Source organism: Erythrolamprus reginae, chromosome 2, assembly GCF_031021105.1.
Source record: "Erythrolamprus reginae isolate rEryReg1 chromosome 2, rEryReg1.hap1, whole genome shotgun sequence".
Lineage (NCBI taxonomy): Eukaryota > Metazoa > Chordata > Lepidosauria > Squamata > Dipsadidae > Erythrolamprus > Erythrolamprus reginae.
The window spans coordinates 35,138,681-35,153,098 of record NC_091951.1 but is presented as its reverse complement, the minus strand read 5'-3'; the positions used below and the strand labels follow the sequence as shown (position 1 = coordinate 35,153,098).

General features: G+C 41.0%; 1 protein-coding gene across 1 annotated transcript; it reads left to right on the top strand.

The window, feature by feature from the left end:
• Positions 1-13,504, top strand: LOC139159335 (vomeronasal type-2 receptor 26-like). The gene is made up of 4 exons (XM_070736655.1): positions 1-162; positions 3,406-4,218; positions 7,882-7,945; positions 12,876-13,504. The coding sequence occupies exons 1-4, from the start codon at positions 1-3 to the stop codon at positions 13,502-13,504; spliced, it is 1,668 nt and encodes a 555-aa protein (XP_070592756.1).
• The last annotated feature ends 914 nt before the right edge of the window (positions 13,505-14,418 follow it).

Here is a 14,418-nt window from a genome sequence, read left to right as displayed (position 1 = left end):
ATGACATACGAGGCCATGCTGGATGTGCTGTCTACAGGGCAGGAGAATGTCCCAAATTATAGCTGTGGAACAGAAAAGAACCTGCTGGCAATTCTTGAAGAGGTGGATTCCGAACTCTTTGATCATATATCTAATGTCTTGAGCCTCTATAAAATTCCACAGGTATAAAGCCAATCAAATTAATTCTGTGTTGCAAAATGTTTAGATTCTCTGTGTGTGTGTGTTTGAGAGAGAGAGAGAGAGAGAGAGAGAGAGAGAGCTTCTGGTGGTGACATCACTGTGCAGAGGAACGAGGGAACAGGACTCTGAATTGTTGGGGAGCCTAAAAAGCCATCCTCAGTTCTGGAGGGGTTGACCAGAAAAAGGGGGAAAATCCTGGGACCTAGAAGTAACACACAATTGCCTTGAAGGGAAAGGATAAACCCCTTAACTTTGACAAAGAAACACCAGCCATTCTGGCTGGCCCTAATAGTGACAGCCATACAGGAGGAAGAAGAGTGTAAAATTGGTAAAGGAGAAAAAAAGTGACCCGAAAGCAAGTAAACTTGGAAATAAGTCTTGATGAGTAGCAATATTGAAGCTCAAAGCTGGTAAAGAGTGGTGATCGGGAAAGCAAGAGTAGAAGCAAGAAGCTACAGAATGGAAACAATGACAGTGACAGTGCAAAAATAAGAGGTTGATGGCAGAACTGAAATCTCCAAGAGGATAGGAAGTGCATTTAAGTGGTGAATATATAAAGGATTTAAATACCCTTTTTTTGCTCTTGTGGATGAATTTGATGAAATAGACTTGCAGATACTGAGATATTTGAAATATATGGAAACTTGGGGACTAAAACAAAGAAACAAAAAAGAACCTGGACTCTTTGAATCGCAGTGACAATAGTTGATTGAATGGGAAGAGGAATTAAAAGGATTAAGAACTTGAAGAATTGTAGTGGATGTATCTGATAGAATGCTAGGAGTATGATATTTATTTATTTATTTATTTATTTGTTTGTTTGTTTGTTCAATTTCTAGACCGCCCTTCTCCTGAGACTCAGAGTGGCTTACAACATATTAATACATAACAATGGAAAAAAATCAAAATTAAACAAAACAACACTATAAAACATCACTATAAAAAACCCTTAACTTAAAACATCTCACACAAAGCCCACTTCATACAATTCTGTCATATCTCCAAAAGTCAGACACTAATGGGGGCTGGCACAAAGCAACCAAATTCAACAGCCCCACACCTGCCAGCATAGATGAGTTTTTAAGCTCTTCCGGAAGACCAGAAGAGTGGGAATAGTACATATTTCCAGGGGGAGATGATTCCACAGGGCAGGAGCAACCACAGAGAAGGCCCTTCCCCTAGGGCCCCCCAGGCCATCATTGTCTGGCTGACGTGACCTGGAAAAGGCCAACCCTCTGGGCTCTAACCTGTCAATGGGATACATGAGTCAAGAGGTGGTCCCTTAGCTAATCAGGTCCTAAGCCTTGTAGGGCTCAAAAGGTCAACACCAACACTTTAAATTGCATTCAGAGACTAGTTGGCAACCGATGCAGCTTACGTTGTGATGCTAAAACTTGGGCATATCTGGGAAGGCCCATGACAGCTTGTCTGGCTGCATTTTGGATCAATTGCAGTCTCCGAATGTTCTTCAGAGCTAGCCCCATGTAGACAGGATTGCAGTAGTCAGTCCTCAAGGTGACGAGACTTAAAAAAAATAATTCTGCAAAATTTCAGTTGGGGAATGGGGGAAATACAGAACATTATTGCTGGAGTTGAAGGAGAAGATGAACCATGGAGCTGAGGTTTGAGATGATGTAAGACTATGGAGTCCTGGAAATAACTTGTTAAAGTGTTAAATTGATAGAACATTAAACAAAACAATTTTTTTAAAAGACATTTTTCAATATCTGGAAATATTGTTGATATATAATTATTGAAGAAATCCTCTAATTAATTAAGTGATTATATTCTTATTGTATTTATTATTAATATAGTGTATATTAATAAGAAGACCCATTCTTGCATTCATTGTTTGACTTTAAAAATAGATATAATTTAATTGAAAGATGTGCTATTTAACATACTATATAATAATATATTATATTGAATTTTATAAGACTATACATACACACATATATACATGCATATACACACTTGCACACACAAACACATATAACATAAAAAGATATAAAATTTACCTTTCTAGGAGTATTTGTAATAATACTCTACATTGGGAATAAGAGGGAAAAAATTTCCCTTCCTTTTTTGCTTCATTATATGTTATTGTGGAAAAATATATGCCAAAGAATTAAAATGACTACTACAAATACATAACTAAGTTAGGGGAAAACCCAGTATCAAAGCCTACCACCACAACAACATTCCCATTACAACAAAGATCAATAGGAAGTACTGTATGTGAGGGAAACAAAAACCAGGGTCAACATTAAGTTTACAGACTATGCATGAAACACTTATGATGATTCAGGGGAAATGATTAAAACACAACAAGCAATAGAAAATAACCACGAAGAAGCCAAAAACACCACAAGGAAATTAAGATGGAAATGGTAGAAGTTAAAGAAAATGTAAAAAGCATAGATGAAAGATTGAAAATATTCAACAGATGATGGCAGAGAGGGAGCAGAGGATTAAGACAGTAGAAGCTAAAGTGGACCGGGTAGATGAAAAAGTAGAAAAGATGGAGGGAAAAAATAAATTGATTATTAGAGGACTTGAAGAATCAATAGCCTGTATTGAATAGAAAAGGCCTCATATTATTTGAGGTTTCAAAATATAATGGAGGAGAAAACAACTCATCTCCAAATCAGCCTTTTACCAGGGAAGCATTATATGGTTGTTTTTCTGTCGAAGTAATCCTGGTATTCCCAAATATGGAAGGAAGCAACTTTTCTTTTCTTTTGCTTCTTGGCTCCATGCTGGGGCCATATTCCAAGGCAGATTTTTTTTTATAGTCAACAAACTATAATTTAAATGGATTATATAATCCACATATGAAGGCTAACTGTGTAACTATGTGTGTGTGTGTGTGTGTATGTATGTGTGTGTGTGTGAGAGAGAGAGAGAGAGAGAGAGAGTTGGACTTGAAGATTTTTCCGTTCTATTCTGATTGACAAATTGACTGAGTGGATTAGTGAACCACAGAGTTATAATGTGATTAGAAGGGCATGCTCTATGAAGACCTCCCATGAACATCACCTAGAGATAATTCAGAGCTCCCTGGTTTCAAAAGGAGCATAGAAGACAACAGGACAGAACATCAAGGGAACTAGCAAAATTTATGCAGTTATTGTTTGAAACATCTCTCAGCAGTGGTGAAAGGCAATAAATTTACCATCTGACTTTTATCATTAAAACTTGCACATACCTTCTCTTTTATCTTAGATCAACTATAGTGTCATCAACCAGATGGCTGAGCAAAATCGTTTCCCTTTTTCATATCGGATGACCCCAAACCAAGAACCTCCTTACTCAGCAATTGTCAAGCTTCTCCTGCACTTCCAATGGACATGGATTGGCCTCCTTTCTCAGGACAATGAAAGAGGAGAAAAATTCAAAAGACGCTTGGAAATTGTTGCTCTAAAAAATGGGATTTGCATTATCCTCTCAGGAACTGTCCCAGAAGCAAATATGAAGACAAGTGTTGGAAAAACTCTCATGCAAGAAAGAAGGAAAATATTCCGTTCTCTTATCGAGAGTCAAATAAAAATTATAGTATGCCAACTAGATTCTCAGGCCTCAGGAGTGTTAGCACTAATACTACAACAAATTAATATGACTAATAAATCCATTGTCGAAAGGGTGTGGATTGCAACAACTTTGACAGCTTTAAGTGTAGGTATTTTTAACCTCTTGGTTGATCTACAAAATAAGCATGCTTTATTTTCCTTCCTTATCCACACAAACAGAAGGACTCATTTTAATGACTTTAATTCTTTTGCATCTATGATCCTATTGTATGGAAAGAAAGCATTCCAATGTTCTTATTCAAGTCCTGTGTTATCTAAGAAAGTTTGGAAAAAATGCAGAGAAAAGGGGAACTGGGAATTCCCACCCCATGATGTGATTGCAAGAATCCAGTCACAGGATTCCTCCAGTATTTTCCAAATAATTCAAATTGTGGCCTGGGTCCTCAGTGCTGCCTCTTCCTCCCAACAGAATAAGAGGAGAAAACTCCGGGTTGTACAGCCCTGGCAGGTAAGTCTTCTCCTTTGAGGTTTCATTGATTCTCCCCTTCCAATTCCTCAATATTAAATTAGATGTAGAAATGGGTGAAGCTGACTTGATTGAGGCCATTTTGATGCTTCAGTGTTGCCACACTGCAGCCGAGGGATAGGGAGGAGGAAATAGAGATAGATGGGGTATAGCGAAAAAAATATTTTATCCTGGGAACCAAGGAGATTCTCACTGATGGCCATAGGGATGATGAGTGAAGTCACCAGGCAATCGGATAACACCTTGATTGGACCATGTTACTGTTTGGAAAGGGGAAAAAACTTAATTTTAAATAAACTGCTGGAAGATTTAGAATCAGTTTTTACTAGCCTACCCTGTTTCCCCGATAGTAAGACACCCCCGATTGTAAGACGTATCGGGGGTTTTAGGGGGGTCAGCTAATATAAGCCGTACCCCGAAAGTAAGACATATGTCTTACTTTCGGGGAAACACGGGGGTATTGCTGCCTCCCTCTCATCTAGCTGCATGCCGCCTCCTGCCCACGTCCGCACCGTCCCCCTCTCCATACGTCGCTGCGACTGCCATCTCCCTCTGATCTTAATGAGCGCTGCCTCCTGCCCACTTCCGCTCCGCCCCCCCTCTCCATACGTCACCGCACCGTCCCCTGCACTTGTCACTGCCGCCTCCTGCTTAAAATACGGTAATGCACACAGTATTAATCATACATCAGTAAAACATACACACTGGCATACTGGGGTATCATCTGCTGTTTTGTGGTGAATACAATACTGTTCAGGTTGTTAATAAATGTTAATTTTATGGTTAAAACAAAAAAATTGACATACCCAGAAAGTAAGACATAGTGGGGCTTTTGGGGATAAAAAGAAAGTAAGACACTGTCTTACTTTCGGGGAAACACGGTATGTCTATATGATACACGTATATTGAATAAAACTGATATTTGAGGATCCTGCTTGTCTCAAAATCCTGTTTGCTACAGGTGTATTACTTGGAACCCTGACATTAAATCAACCCTAAATGTTCAAAGGACCAAAGTTCATATGATCTTTCCCCTTAGTGAAAGTGATCAACTTTGTTACAGTACAACAGACTTCCCCACTTTTTAGGGAAAGCACATTTGGTTTTTTATTTTATTTTTTTTATTTATTTATTCTTTGTCCAATATACAATACATATGAAAGGGAATGGACATTAAGTGGTATATAAAGATAGAAAGTGAAGAGGAAGAGAAGTAGGTGGGAAGGGGAGAATATATATGATAAAATGGAAAGGAAAGACAATTGGACAGGGGACGAAAGGCACATCAGTGCACTTATGTACGCCCCTTACTGGCCTCTTAGGAACCTGGAGAGGTCGATCGAGGAGAGTCTGAGGGAGAAATGTTGGGGGTTGACACTATTGAGTCAGGTAATGAGTTCCACGCTTCGACGACTCGATTGTTAAAGTCATATTTTTTGCAGTCAAGTTTGGAGCGATTAACATTGAGTTTGAAGCTGTTGCATGCTCTTGTGTTGTTGCGGTTGAAGCTGAAGTAGTCGTTGACCGGAAGGACATTACAGCGAATGATTTTGTGGGCAGTACTTAAATCTTGTTTTAGGCGCCGCAGTTCTAAGCTTTCAAGATCCAGGATAGTTAGTCTGTTTTCGTAGGGTATTCTGTTTCAGGTGGAGGAGTGGAGGGCTCTTCTGGTGAAGTATCTTTGGACGTTTTCGAGAGTGTTGATGTCTGAGATGTGGTGAGGGTTCCAGACAGATGAGCTATATTCGAGGATGGGCCTGGCATAGGTTTTGTAGGCTCTGGTCAGTAGTGTGAGATTGCCAGAGCTGAAGCTACGTAGAATCAGGTTTACAACTCTGGAAGCCTTTTTGGCAATATTGTTGCAGTGGGCTTTAGCACTTAGGTCATTTGAAATTAGTATTCCGAGGTCTTTTACTGAGTGTGGGTTTGCTGTGAGAATTTGTTTGTTCAGTTCATATATGAGGTTTGGGTTCTTTTTGCCGATGTGGAGGGTAGAGCATTTGTTGGATGAGATTCGAAGTTGCCAGATGTTTGACCAATCTGAAACATAGTCAAGGTCTTTTTGGAGAGTGAGTGTGTTGTCAGTGGTGTTGAAAAGTTTTACATCATCGGCAAAGAGCACACAGTTGCTTGCGATATTATCACAGAGGTCGTTGATGTATAGGATGAAAAGAGTAGGACCTAGTACGCTGCCTTGGGGAACGCCGCTTTTGACAGGGACAGGGGAGGAAATGGCGCTTCCAATTTTGACAACTTGTTGCCTGTTTGACAGGAATGCAGTAATCCAGTTGTGGAGGAGTCCTGAGATGCCATAGGATTTGAGTTTTAGGAGAAGTTTGTCATGAACCACTGAGTCAAAGGCTTTGCAGAAGTCGATATAAATTGCATCTATGGATTTTCCTTGATCAAGGTGGGTAGTCCAGATGTTTTTGCAGTGAAGTAGTTGTAGGTTGCAGGATAGTTTCTTTCTGAATCCAAATTGGTTTTTTGATAGTAGGTTATTAGATTCTAGGTAAAGGGTGATTGATCGATTTATGATTGATTCCATGATTTTACAAGGGACGCAGCATAGTGATATTGGTCGGTAGTTGTCAACTAGTGATGGGTCTCCTTTTTTGAAGATGGGGATGACTACTGCTTTAGACCACAGCTTGGGGAGAGTACTGGTCCTGAAGGATTTTTGGAAGATAATGCTTAAGGGCTCAGCTATGGCAGAAGAAAGTTTTCTTAAGAAGTATGCACAAAGACCATCTGGTCCAACAGATAGGGAAGGTTTGAGATCACGGATTGCTTTTTCAATGTAGTCTGTAGTGAAGATGATTTGGGTTAGGTTTCTTAATGAGTTAGAAGTGCGGTTTGCGAAGAGGGGGGATGAGCCATTACTGTTAACAAAAACGGAGCCAAAAAAGGAGTTGAAAAGGTTAGCTTTGGATGGGTCATCGTGGTATTCTATGTTGTGTGGTCCTACGAGAGGTGGAATAGGTCTGGAGTCGTTAAGTTTGTTGTTGACGAAGTTGTAGAAGGCACGGTTAGATTTGGAGCTTAGGAGGTTTTCCTCTTGTTCACTGTGGTAGTTGAGACATTCTGCTTTTATTTGTTGGCATATGCTTCTGTAGCGGCTTTTAAAGTTGGTTACTGGACCTTTTTTGTTTCTACGCCAGAGGGATCTTTTTTTGGTTTGAAGTTTCCTTATTGAGACAGGAATGTTATTTTTTTGTTTCCTTCTAGGAGAGGTAATAGGGACGTGCAGATTTATGAGATTATTAATTTGGTGTAAGAACGTGTTGTAAAGTTCATCAATGGTGATGCAGTTGGAGAACAGGGAATGCCAGTTGATTAGTGAGAGATTGGCACCTTATTAAAGTCAGCGGTAGGTTCCTAGATCAGGCCCAGGGGTGAAATTCCCCCAGTTTGGACTGGATCGCGTGGATCAGTAACAATGGTTGCCCATGGTTTGCCCACCTACTGGTCCATGATTCGCCACTTGCCCACCCTGCAAGCAGTTGTCTTGGCATTGCACATGTTGTAGGACACAAGTCCACACTGGAAGAGGGCTGTGGGAGATGTGATGCACATGTGCAGCAGCCCTGGGACATCTGCTTGCAGTTACCTGCTTTTGGGGCATGGTGCACTCTGCTTCCACAGGGCCTTTGGCCAACTGCTGACACTCTCAGACTCAGCCCCATAGAAGTAGCAACAGCAGCTGAAGGTAAGGTGATGCTGAGGGAGGGAGGAAGACCAGATGAACCTTGGCGCCTGAGGAGCAGGGTGTGCTCTTGCCTGGGCCTTCCACTATCCCAGAATTGCACTGTGCCAGGGAAATTTCCTGTGTGGCAATAAGGAGGGCAGAGCTGCATGAGGCTTTGCTTGACTGTGGAGCTTTGAGGCTAGGAAGGTATTTGCACACACAGTCAAGCAAAAGGCCATGTGGAAGGTAGGAAAGCATGTCAGGGCAGTGGAGAAGGGAGGTAGCAGTCTACTCTCTTCTCTGCAACCCTGTCAAGCTTGTCAACCTTCCATGTGGACTTGCTTGGTGGTCACCCATGCCCACTTGTCTTCCGACATCGGTGTTCATCCTGTGACAGGAGAAGCCCCACTTCTGGCCAGGCTTGGCCAGTGGGTGGGTGAGTGGCCCTTGTGGGAGATGCAGCTGCTGCATTGGAGCTAAGAGGGATGGTTGCAAGAGAAGGAAGAATATGAACCATGACTGTGGTGCTCCAGGATGGTAAGTTGTTAGGATCCTTCACAGCTGTGTACTGCCTCTGTCTGGGAGAGGCTAGGCCTGTGCTTGGAAGTGGCTGCCCCTCTAACTGCTCACTTTCTTCCTTCTCCCCCTGGCAGCAGCAATGCTTCTGGAGGGCAGGAGCCTTGGTGAGCAGGGGGTAGAGTGCAGTATTGAAGGCCATTAAAGCCGAACAGTTAAATCTGCAGGTCAGCGGTTCAAATCTCATCATCGGTTCAAGGTTGACTCAGCCTTCCATCCTTCTGAGATGGGTAAAATGAGGACCCGGATTGTGGGGCCAATATACTGGCTCTGTTAAAAAGTGCTATTGCTAACATTTTGTATGCCGCACTGAGTCTAAGGATAAGGGCGGCATAAAAAAAATCAAATAGATAGATAGATAGATAGATGATAGATAGATAGATAGATAGATAGATAGATAGATAGATAGATAGATAGATAGATAGATAGATAGATAGGCAGGCAGGCAGGCAGGCAGGTAGGCAGACAAATAGCTCTGGCTACACCATGGATAGGAGCTCCACCTGTGGCATGGTCCCACCTTGGGCCTCTCTGAGTACCTGCCAGCTGCTCACAGCTGCATGGCTTTTATTATTATTATTATTATTATTATTATTATTATTATTATTATTATTATTAATTAGATTTGTATGCCACCCCTCTCCGGAGACTCTGAGAGGATCACAACAACAAAATACAGTACAAATCTAATGATTAAAAAAAAAGAGGTAAAAACCCATGAATATAAAAAGCAATCATACATCCCAAACAAACCATACATAAAATGGAACGGCCCAGGGGAATCAATTTCCCCTGATGGCAGAGATGGGTTTTAAGGAGTTTGCGAAAGGCCATTGCTGCTCACATCCACGTGGACTTGAGGCCACCAAGCTCTGGGCCATGGCTGAGTCATAAGCTCTGCTGCACCAGTGAGCCAAGCCAAGCCATGCCAGCTTTCCTGCCTGCTGCCAACTTGCTGGAACTGCTTTGAAGCCATTTTGCAGAAAGAACTGTGGCTACTGCTGATGGTGGAGCAGAACAGTCTTCAGGTTGCTTCAGGAGGCAGAGGGGTTGGGGAGACTCGGTCATGCCTGGTGGCCCCATCAGCTTCCAGCAGGCAGAGGAAACCAGAGGGTGACATCCCTGTGGCTAGTGGGCTTTTGGAAGTGCAAAGCCACCACGGAATCTGCAAGGTCCAGCCTCAAAAGGTGCCCCTTGAATGCCCATGTAGTGATCCCGAATCCCCTTCCAAAGCCCACGTGGGTGGCAAAATGGTGGTGCCAAGCAGGAGCCCTAATGGGTGCAATGCTTGGGGAATGGAGCCATTGCTGTAGTTCACCTTCTGGGGAGGATGACCGAGCGCTCAGCCAGCTGCAGGAGGCCTTGGAACAACCGAGCAGGGGTGCCCTGGCTCAGCTCTAGCTACGGTGGCATGGGGGCCAGTGGGGGTCCAGTTGTGCAGTTGGGATGGCCCCTGCAGCATCCGAGCCATGCACACTCCAACACAATGCACAATGCACAATGCACAATGAGGATGGGCAGGTGGGCGAAGTGAAGCTGTGTGTCCTGGCAAATGTGGGGCGAGGTGGGCTATTCTGTCCTTGAGAGGAAATGTCCCCCAAATAGAGGAGGGGGTTTGGGGAAGGCTTTGGCATCTGCTTTGCTGTCTTCTGGGTCAGGGCTGTGCAAAAGAAGCTTCTGCAAGAGGCAACTGGATGAGTTGATCCAAGAGTGATATAGCTGCAATTGCAGCTGCAGCTGAGCTTGGCTTTCTCTGTCGGTCCAGCAGCAACAGGGACATCAACACCAGTTTCCTAGCTGCACTGAAATACATTGATGCCCCAATCCCTCCCACCACATGAGTCTTCATGCACCCTGTTTTGGATGCCAGGTAAGTGCAGGGTCAACATGGAAGTTCAGGGTGGGTGAAAATGCCCACAACCCCCTGCACAATGATGCAGGGGTTGACTAGGCCTTGCCCACAATGTCCATGCCCACATAGCAACCAGAAAGAGAAATCTTTGCTAAAATTTTTGAAGAGCACCCATGGCTAAATTATTATTATTATTTATTATTTATTAGATTTGTATCCTTCAGACTGTAGTGGTGATTTGAAGAGGGTGAATTATTAAAAGTACATCCATTCCAGATTAAACCAAGAAAAACACTGAATAAAGGCTCAAATTGTAATGCTTTTTCTATGTTTTTATGCAGCTTCATAAGTTCCTGAGAAATTTCCAACATCACAATATTTCGAGAGATGGCATTTCTTTTGATATCATGCACTGGACATCAGTTAGGAACAAATCATATGCTGGGGTGAAAATTGGGAATGTCCAAATACAAGCCACCTCAGAAGTCAAGATTTCTGTCAATCAAAGTGCCATCCAATGGCCAACTTTATTTAACAAAGTACTTGAGACTGTTTGGAATTTGCTCTTCTATTTGTCTCCATATGTGGAATTATTTTTTCTTGGAAGTAATTCTCATTGAGGCCAATTGAGATAACTTCCAAATAAGAGAACTTAAAGCCTCATAAATTTATTAGATATTATTTTACTTTTGAGATTTTATAATAATATATCACACATTGGAACCTGCTGTGTCGTATTGTGGGATTTCCAATCTACATTATTAAACAGGAGTGTGTTGCCATAATTTATAGTGCATCAAATTATCCTGTTTCAGTAAGAGAAAATCCAGAATGTCTGTGGAGATTCTCAGTCATCCTTGTCATGGTTGTGCCTGAAGTGTTTTGGTTTGGACTTTGGTTTGGCATCTGGACTTTGTTTTCCCTTGTAGATGGTTCACTTCTTATCCAAGAAGCTTCTTCAGTTCTGACTGAATGGTGGAGGATTGAAAGGTTTGGAAATGCTGAAAAAAACTGTGTTGTAAACAGGATATAGATTCAGCAGTTGAAAAAAGTTGAAATTCCAAGTGGCCTCATCAATTTACAGAAAATTTGCTAACAATCAGATCACTGCAAAGAATATAAATCCTTCCATACTCATCCATTCAGTCAGAACTGAAGAACCTTTTGAAATGAAAACCAAGGGGGAAAAATCAGTTGTCTTTTGAAAAAAAAAACCACCTTTGGGAGAAAATTCCTAATATGAAGGTTTTAGCCCACTGAATTGCATAAGAGAAAGATATCACTTAAAATGTGGTGCAGAAAATGAGGGCAGCTAAAAAAGTCATATGAAGATACAATGATCAATTGTACGAAAGAAACTAAAGAAACTAAAGACTCTAAAGAAAGCTAGATGTTGAAGGTTTCCTGAGAAAGCAAAAATGGAGAAATAAGGCAATGAGTCTATTTTGGTATCTACAATAAAGATTAATAGAGAAAGAGAATGATCTTGCAAGCAGGTTAATTAAAGTTCATGCTTCTACTTATTGTGCTCCTGGGCTTCTGGAAGCCAGTTGATTTCAGTAAATCCTTCTAATTCATATGTTTCCCCGACTAATCTTTCTGTTTATATTTAGATGGTGCCTTATTCAAGATGTACAGAAAGTTGTTCCCCAGGCTATGTCAAGCTTGTGAGAGAGGGAGCCCCAGTTTGCTGCTACGTCTGTTCTCTGTGTGTAGAAGGAACATTCTCTGAACAGGAAGGTAGAGTAGGTAGCTCCAAAAACAAAACAAAACCAGGATATAATCATTATCTTTATTGATTGTTGGGGATATTTAATCAAGAAGTAAGAAAAACATTTCTTGAAGGCTTCCAAAAACATTTCAATGATTGGACACTATCACCAAATTTTGTATGATGATGGGAGCATTAAAATAAATAATGAACGTTTGTGGCTTTCTATTGAGTTGTTACTTACTTTCTTGTTTGTTTGGTTGCTTGCTTAGAAAAAAAACAAATTTTGAGAGCTGATAATCACATTCATCTTCAGCTTTTAAGAAGACTGTTGATTATTTACATATGTATGTACATAAAAGAAAATATAGATTTGTCAAGAAACATGTGGTACAACACTTAATGATTGTCATAGGGGTCAAATAAGCAATGAAGAAACTATCAATATTAATAATAGGATACAAGCAAAAAGTTAATATATAAGTTAATAAGTTAATAATATAACATACAGTCCTAAGTGGGAGGAAAAGAATGATAGGAATGATGAGAAAAAACTAGTAGAAATAGAAGTGCAGACTTAGTAAAAAGTTTGACAGTGTTGAGGGACAGTGTTGTTTATAGAGTGATGACATTCAGGAAAAAACTCTTCTTGTGTCTAGTTGTCTTGGTTCACAGTGCTCTGTAACGATATTTTGAGGGTAAGAGTTTTAACTAATGTTGTGTCAGATGGATGGGTAGAAATTATTATATTATATCTTGAAAATGAAGTAATTGCTTTCTGAAGCAGTTTTTGTACTAACTGTTTTTTTCAGATGCAGTCCATTGTGAAAAGTGTCCAGATGACCAGTATTCCAATAAGAAGCGAGATCAGTGTGTCCTCAAAAATATAAGCTTCTTATCTTATGAAGAATTGTTGGGACTCATCCTTGCTTTCTTTGCCATTGCTTTGTCCATAACCACTGCCTTTATTCTGGGAATCTTCATTAAATATCGAGAAACTCCCATAGTCAAAGCCAATAACTGTGAACTCACCTACATCCTTCTGATTTCACTTCTGCTTTCTTTCTTGACTTCCCTTCTATTCATCGGTCGCCCTGTGAAAATGACCTGTCTCCTTCGACAAATCATTTTCAGTATTGTTTTCTCAGTTGCTGTGTCTTCCTTGCTGGCCAAGACTGTAATGGTGGTGGTGGCCTTTCTGGCCACAAAACCAGGCAGCAGTATGAAAAAATGGCTGGGGAAGAATCTGGCAAACTCTATTGTTTTATCCTGCTCTGGTATTCAAGTAGGCATCTGTACGATATGGGTTGGAATCTTTCACCCATTCCCAGATTCTGACTTTCATTCCCAACCAGAACATATCCTGCTGCAGTGCAATGAAGGCTGTGTCACCATGTTCTACTCTGCTCTTGGCTACATGGGTTTTTTGGCTGCCATCTGATATTCTTTTTTGGGGGGCGGGGGGAGTAAAGATTGTTTTAAATAATTTTCTCTCCAATCATGTATACAAAAAAAAATTACATTGTATTGCAATTTTACAATTTTGGTATACATCGTTTAATCAATGCTACCTCCTTAACATTTGACAGCTGAAGAAAAATAATTACCCCAATTTCTTACATAATAACAAAAAAAACCCTGTTAGCCGATATACATTTTAGGTTGTTCCTACTCTTATTCACATCTAATTAATTAGGCCATGATACTTTGGTTTTCTCAGAATCTGCTTTTGCACATGTGCATGAAGCAAAAATTTAAAAAAATGAATAAAAAAGATGGTGGCGCCTATAGGACTGGCACCATAGCAGCCACACACAAACTGGCGGCCATTACAAGTGCGCCATCCCTTACAGTACCAATAGCAACCCTGGTCCTCAAATTTTGTTTAACCCTTCACCTTCAGCCATTGTGGTATTGTACTCATATAGCATCATCTCTTGGTTCCCTACTAGATACCTTATGTAAGAGGTAGCAAATGTCATCACATCAGGGGGAGGAGGAAGCACAGTGGTTAGAATGCAGGCTATTTCTGCTGCCTGCCGCCTGCTTGCAATTTGGAAAATTCTCACCAAATCATGGTTGACTCAGCCTTCAATCCTTCCAAAGTCATAAAGTGATTACCCAGATTGTTGGGGAAAATATGTGGACTTTGTAAACCACTTAGAGAGGGTTGTAAGAGCACTATGCAGTGGTCTATGAGTCTGTTATTGCTATTGCTGTCATGAAGAACTCAGTAATGGGACATTGTTGCAGGTTAAAGCCCCAGGGAATTTTGACTAGATCTTCTTTATAACCATGAAGATTGATAGTCTCCTATATTTTAAAATATACAAGACATTTAACAGGGGTATCCAA

What these genes read in the sequence shown, in the direction of transcription:
- LOC139159335 (XM_070736655.1), top strand. Translation starts at nt 1, where the DNA reads ATGACATACGAGGCCATGCTGGATGTGCTGTCTACAGGGCAGGAGAAT. An exon ending in GCCTCTATAAAATTCCACAG is followed by an intron (nt 163 to 3,405) that starts GTATAAAGCCAA and finishes CTTTTATCTTAG; the next exon opens with ATCAACTATAGTGTCATCAA. An exon ending in GGGTTGTACAGCCCTGGCAG is followed by an intron (nt 4,219 to 7,881) that starts GTAAGTCTTCTC and finishes CTGCTTCCACAG; the next exon opens with GGCCTTTGGCCAACTGCTGA.